The sequence below is a fragment of the Octopus bimaculoides genome, chromosome 20 (genome assembly GCF_001194135.2).
Source record: "Octopus bimaculoides isolate UCB-OBI-ISO-001 chromosome 20, ASM119413v2, whole genome shotgun sequence".
NCBI classification, from domain to species: domain Eukaryota; kingdom Metazoa; phylum Mollusca; class Cephalopoda; order Octopoda; family Octopodidae; genus Octopus; species Octopus bimaculoides.
In genome coordinates, this window is record NC_069000.1 from 44,613,897 (window position 1) to 44,621,237 (window position 7,341).

The window sequence follows — 7,341 nt, forward strand, 5'->3', positions numbered from 1 at the left end:
ATGGTCAAAAGAAAGTGTTAATCTTGGACTCCGACGGCAGTTTTATTGATAGCGGCGACTCCCCAATCAGTGTGTTCTCTGTCTCTGAGTGGGAGTGGGGCGGGGACAAGCGCCGAGGGCTCGGCGACTACCGGATCCCCAAAGAAGCCCGAGCGTATCCAAATGGCTCCAAAATGCCAATTGAAGAATTAGCAACAGGAAGAGGTAAGTCGATGGATGCTGCGAGAATTAGAATGTTCCATGTGTGTGTGTGTGTGTGTGTTTATTGGAGACAGATGTGGTTTTGACGGTGGTGATGATGATGATGGTGCAGGTGGTAGTTGTCATGATGGTGAGGGGGGCAGTGGTGGCGCGGCGGCGCCGGTGGTGGTGTCACTGATGTTAATTTTGTTTTTAATTCCAGGTCACCCTCGGTCAAGAGAATCCATGATCAAAACGGTTCTTTCTGTGATCATCTTTTGTTTTTGTGTGTGATCCTGTGGTTTAGCCATTGCAGTGCTTCTCTCACGATCATGGTTTCGATTCCCGTATTGGGTAGTTAGTTGTGTTCTTGAGCAAAACACTTTGTTTCAAATCGCTGCAGTTCACTCAACTGTAAAACGAATTCCAACAATGTCTGAGAAGTTAACCCTGGGGCGAAATAGTCATTTGTGAATGTGAGTTTGGAGAGAAGGGAAGGAAGTAAGAGTGGTAACGTCTGTCTTCACGTTCTGAGTTCAAATGCCGCCGTATTTTAATTCATAGAGTACGACACAGAACGTCTTCTGTAAGTGCATGACATGAGTCAGCACCAAGATCTCTTTTCCTCTCTACAAACGCAGTAATTTTGTTTTAAACGCTTTTGTTTTTATTTTCATGAATCTTTTCAGGAATTATTCGAAACCCCAACTGCGTGCTCCGAAACCAGTGGCAGGCTTATCAATGCAACAACAGTGAATACGCCATGATGATAATTGAAAGTTTGGACGAGGACACAGAGACGCGACGACTTTCGCCAGTTGCCATCGTTGGTAACAAATACATAGACTTGATCAACGGTCCGCAGGACCACGGCTGGTGTTCGGGTTATACGTGCCGCAAGAGAATTTCCACTTTCATGGCCATCGTTGACCCCAGTGAGTTACGTTATACATTTTCAGACCGAATTTCCCCCCCCTCCTCCTCCTCCTCCTCCTCCTCCTACTACTACTACTACTATTACTACTACTACTACTACTACTACTGCTACTACCACTACCTTTTTTACTACTACTACTACTAATACTACTACATATGACGGAAATGATGGAGTGATGGTCACTGTATTTAAGATAACTCTCTTGTAATTTGTCATTTGACAAAAAAAATATGCAAATATTTTTTGATGTTTGTCATTTTATATTTCTACTTATTTTTGTTTCTTTTCGTTTTTTTTTTAATTTTATTTTTTGCAGCCTACCCATTTGATATTTATTTTTCAAGCATCACCCCGCAGAAACTCCGTCTCCATCTATTAAACAGCGACAAGAAGATCTCAGTGTCGGTATACTACCAAGTTCCAAATAGACAAGATGTCTACGATTACACAAATACTTTTATCCTACCGAAAAGCGCTTACATGGACAACGGTGAGATGAAATACAAGACGGTGAAAGAGTCAAACCGAAAAACATTTCTACCGACCACTGCTGATGTGGTGGCCGAGAATTTCTTTGACCGTTGGGAACAGAAAGTCTACGTGATTGTTGAAGGAGGGAAACCGGTAGATATTCGTGTCAACCCGATTGTGGTGGTTACTTTCTCTTTCGGGGGAGTAAGTGAGAGCGAATTCTTTGGAGAAAATCTGGTCAGAAACTTGGCACTTTTCCTCGGTATTCCCGCTAGTAAGGTGAGGATCGTAGATATTGTTAAAGAAGGTGCTGCCAGACGTAAGAAACGAGCTGTGTCCGGGGTGAAAGTCACCACGGAGATCGGGGATCAGCCGTCTAATGAGAGTAACGTTACAAACTCCAGCGTTCCTACCAACAGTTCTTTGTCGTCTCAAAGTTTGCAGAACATCTCGTCGCAGTTGGTGAACAGCCGACAGTTAAAATCTTTGGATCAACACCTTAAATACCAAATAGTCAGTATGGCAATGACCCCTCCTGTGGTTCCAGTCACTGATCCTAACTGGAGTAAGACACAACAGACGAACTCTACTTTCACAGTCAAGGTAAATAATAATAATAATAATAATAATAATAATAATAATAATTTAACTCTTTATTGCCCACAAGGGGAGCTAAACACAGAGGGGACAAACAAGGACAGACAAAGGGACTAAGTCGATAACATCGACCCCAGTGCGTAACTGGTACTTATTTAATCGACCCCGAAAGGATGAAAGGCAAAGTCGACCTCGGCGGAATTTGAACTCAGAACGTAGCAGCAGACGAAATACCACTAAGCATCTCGCCTGGCGTGCTGTTTCTGGTACTTACTTTATCGACCTCGAAAGGATGAAAAGCGAGGTCGACATCGGCGGAATCTGAACTCAAAACGTAAAGACAGATGAAATGCCACTAAGCATTTTGTCCGGCGTGCTGAGGATTCTGCTAGCTCGCAGCCTTCAACAACAACAACAAAAATAATTGTTTGTAATTTAGTCACATAGCTGGTACTTGGTTGGTACTTTATTTTATCGACCCTGAAAGGATGAAAGGTAAAGCTGGTCTCGGTGGAATTTGAACTCAGAACATAAAGACAGACAAAATACTGCTAAGCTTTTTGTCCGATGTGCTAACGATTCTTCCAGCAATCTCATTAAAATTTCTTTTACTTTTTTCACAGGTACCGGACAAACTGAAGCTGGTTATTAGCCCGAAGGTGTCCTACGAAGGCGGAGTATTTAATCAGGGGCCATGCCTTCAATTCTTAGATACCTCGGTGAGTATTTTCTTAAGAAGGTGTCTCTACTGAGATATTATATCCATGCAGACGTATATACAGGTGTTTGTGATATGACTATGATGTACATTAGTGTGTGTGTATGTGTGTGTAACGTAATTTTTCTTTTCAATTACAAAACCTTCAGATACTGGTATAACTTCAGCCTCATAGACGACTGCGTCTATCAAATACACCTGTTCAAGTGAGCAGGTTCCAGGGTCTCAACAGTTACAACTGGAAGTGGGCTCTTGATGAGACCTGTGATTGACAACGTCCTTTGTATTGGGCAGCAACTGTATGACATTTTTATCGAAAGCCTATTAAAAAATATTTTTGTATATATGGTTTACTGGAAAATGCTTATCTAATAATGCCAAGAATTTCTTGCCTACGTTAGTTTTAACATTTACGGAGAATTGGGAAGCGAACCATATTATTTTCCTGAGTCCATCTTTAGGTTTTTTAGTTTTTATTGAAGAGGTGTAATATATCTTATCTTTGAAACTGCTGTTAGTTAAGGCATTCTTATAGTCGGGGTTGCTTTATTGAAAAACGTCATTTTAACGTCTACTTTTCCATGCTTGCTTGGGTCGGATGGAATTTGTGGAGTAGTTTTTGTATGGCTGAATGCTTTTCCTGTCACTAAACTTCACCTGTTTCCAAGTCAGTTACTTCTCCAAGAACAGGCATCTTTTCATAAGATTATTATTATCAATATTGTTGCTGTTGTTATTTTATTTATTGCTAATATTATTATTATTTTATTCTAGGGTAACCCATTAAACATCCTTGGAACTCCTGAAAATCCATGGCGCATTTCGGCCACTTTAGTAAAGGGCAAAGGTAGCCATGCCAACGCTGTCCTATCGGGAACGACCGAAGTTTCGCTGTATGACGGCTGGGCCAACTTCACAAATATTGCTATATCTCACAAAGGCTCTGACTATGGCCTTACATTCCAAGTTAGTTATCCCTCTGATGCTGGAAAATTCGCTGCTAAAGTAGAACCATCATTAATCGTGCCAAAACGGCCACTTTCATTGATGATAACACCATCGCAGTTTGTTGCAGGGAAGAGTAAAAACTTGAATATAATTCTCATCGACATCATCACAAAGCTGACAATCCCTAATATAAAATGGAGGGTGAGTTTGGTTTTAGATTTATTAGCAAACACTACCATTAATATGGCATTTTTAGCTTTTGTTTCTTATATTTACAGGGCTGGTGCCAGACATTTTGTACCTTAGACCAACCTACAATGTTTGTCCTCTTCACCAAGCTCGAAAATATGTACCCCCTTCTTGCCTGATAACATGTTCCCTTTTCTCGCTACAATGTGCACCCACTTCTTTCAGCCTTACAATGTATACTCCTTCTAGTTCTACAATGTGCCCTTCCGTCTCCAACCCTTACAATGTGTTCCCCCTTCTAACTCTCCCTGTATTGTGCAGCCCATTCTCCCAACCTTGTAATGTGTGCCCCATTATATAAGAAAAAAACATGAAATAATTGAAGTAGAAAAAGATGGATTTCATATACGAACTTCTGTTTGTTCTTCAAGCTGCATTCCAGCAACTTTTAGTGTTTGGCCCTGAGTTTTATTAATGCGCATGGCAAAAGAAAGTGGGATAGGGAGCTGTAAGGGCTTAAATTGGAATGGGACATTAGATGATGTAACTGGAATGCAAGGAACGAAGACAGTGTCACCTTTACCATGACCAGTGAAAACATTTGCCTCAATACAGTTCCTCATATATTTGTGCACAATTGGTGTTGTACCATTGCATAATCTTTGTTGAGACAAATTTGGCAAAAGCATAAAAGGAGATATAGAAAAAGCATAATAGCTTCCCTTGAACCATTTACTTTCATTTTGGTAGACAAACAAACAAACAAACACACAAACGGACAGAATCTCTCTTATATATATATATATATATATACACATTTTTCCATTAAAGTTAATACAGAATTACAGATAGTATTTATAGAATTTTGATTTACGGTCGGGTGACCTTGGTGAGCCCCCATCGTAGATAGATGGACAAACAGATAAATAAGTACTGCATAATTATATTTCTTTATATTTTAAAACAGAAACACAAATGGCAGGTGAAAGCTGTACTGGTAAAGCCATACCTGTACTATGGTTCCGTGTACAACATCGACACAGAAGTGAAAGAGGACACGGTCAACAACCAGTTGGTTTTCAACGATATAATGTTTACGAAACCAGGCGTCTACATCATCCAACTGACCACCACGTCGACACCGGATGAATACACGATCGTTGCCGAGGAAGAAATTCGAGTGAAGCAGTCGCACCTTCTGGTGTTTAGCGACCCCGTGTCAAGTTCAATTAAGATACTCGTTGACATCGACTACAACAAGGTTGGGCCAGCCAATGAAAAGTATTTCCGGGTGTTAATGGAGAACTACTTAATTTATAAGTACCCAAAGGTCACTTTTCCAGAGGTACTGGTGTCCGAATCGGAAAATAGTAAGTAACTTGATTAACAACCTTCTTTATTTAATCTTTAATTATATAATTCGTATAATAATTAAAATAATAATCTGTAAAGGTTGTGCCTATAATAATTGGTGCATAGGGAACTGTAAACATATAAGACTAATGATTGAAGGAGATTGGACTAGAATATCCTGCAGGGCTTCTGTAGAAAGTTTGCCTGAAAGGGACAGAAAAGATTATTAGGAGGGTTCTAAGCAGTTGAAGGACTATTGAAAGCAAGTGGATACCTTAGGTTACAGGTAGTAACCTGCTTCTCACGTAAATAAGACCGAACCCGAGTCAAATCAATAATAATAATAATAATAATAATAATAATAATAATAATATCATTATTATTATTATCATCATCATTTTTTTAAAGTAGCAGTTATGCACTGGGGTCAATGTAATCGACTTAATCCCCACCCCAAGCTGCCCTTGTGGCAAAAATTTGAGATCATTATTATTATTATTATTATTATTATTATTATTATTATTATTATTATTATTATTATTATTATTATTAAGATTAAGATTAAGGTGACTTGCTGGCAGAATCGTTAGCCTGCCGGGCAAAATTCTTAACGGCATTTCATCCGTGCTCATGTTCTGAGTTCAAACTCCACCGAGGTCGACCTTACCTTTCATCCTTTCGGGGTCGATAAATTAAGCACCAGTGAAACAATGGAGGTCGATATAATTGACTGGCCCCTCCACTTAAATGTCGGGACGTGTGCCTATAGTAGAAAGGATTATTATTATTATCAAGATGGTGAGCTGGCGGAATCTTTACCATGCCGGACAAATCACTTAACAGCATTTCGTCCGACTTTACGTTCTAAGTTCAAATTCCACCGTGGTTGACTTAGCCCTTCATCCTTTTGAGATCGATAAAATAACATTGGAGCCAATGTAATCGACTTAACCCTCCCCTCAAAACTGCTGGCCTTATTATTCCTTAAAATGATGAATTAGAAGAATTGTTATTACATTGCACAAAATGCTCAAAGACATTTCTTCTGGTTCTCTACGTTCTAAGTTCAAATTCCACCGACGTCAACTTTGCATTTCATCCTTTTTTTTTTTGTTTTTGATGAAATGATGTACCAGTCAACTATTGGGGTCGATGTAAATGACTTATCTCCTCGCTCATGTCTCTTCCTTGTCGTTCCATCTCTCGTACTTCTTTCCCTGTCGTTTCTTTCACACCGTTCTGTCCCTGACATTTCTCTCTCTCTCTCTCTTTCTCTCTTTTCTTCCCTCCACCCAGATATGATGGATGTCTTCGTCAAGTTATATGGTAATATCAACGAGGTGTCAGCAACGTCAAAGATGATCTGTGACATGGCCAAGGAACAGCAAAAGATCACATTCAACTCACACCAGGCCTACATTATTTTCAGCATACAAGTTAATGGCACACGATTTCTTGGTTCATCTTGTGGATCAAAGGTATGTGATACCATTGTAGCTGTTGTTGTTGTTGTTGTAGCGGTTGTTATTGTTGTGGACATTGTTGTTGTTATGGCCATTCTTATTGTTGTGGACATTGTTGTTGTTGTTGTCATTGTTATTGTTGTGGTCGTATTATTGTTGTTGGAGGAGGAGGATAATTTTTTAAATTTTGTTTGAAAAGTTGACATTTTGTTGTTTCTATATATTTAAATATAGAATTAAAAATGAAACAAAAACCTCCCAAAATTTCTTACAAGCAAAAAACTTTTATTAGTGAGGAGAGCAAAGTGAAATTTTAAAATGATGGCTTTGTATCTTTCGGTGATGTACTTGCATAGCAAGTGACCTGATCTGAGATCGTGTGCTGGAACGAAAACAATTGCAGCGTGGAGGGTGTTTATAAGTCATTTAAAATAACACACAAAGACCGTTAGATTCACTTCAACATTTAAATTTAATTTGTCAAA

The 7,341-nt window shown here is 39.3% G+C and overlaps 1 protein-coding gene across 1 annotated transcript in view; it reads left to right on the forward strand.

The window, feature by feature from the left end:
* Positions 1-7,341, forward strand: part of LOC106870093 (fibrocystin-L) — a 69,646-nt gene that overhangs the window by 60,464 nt on the left and 1,841 nt on the right. The window contains exons 43-49 of the mRNA XM_052974982.1: positions 5-204; positions 870-1,115; positions 1,434-2,191; positions 2,809-2,904; positions 3,678-4,052; positions 5,008-5,410; positions 6,690-6,871. Of these exons, the coding sequence (XP_052830942.1) occupies positions 5-204; positions 870-1,115; positions 1,434-2,191; positions 2,809-2,904; positions 3,678-4,052; positions 5,008-5,410; positions 6,690-6,871 (2,260 nt within the window). The remainder of the gene's footprint in view (positions 1-4; positions 205-869; positions 1,116-1,433; positions 2,192-2,808; positions 2,905-3,677; positions 4,053-5,007; positions 5,411-6,689; positions 6,872-7,341) is intronic.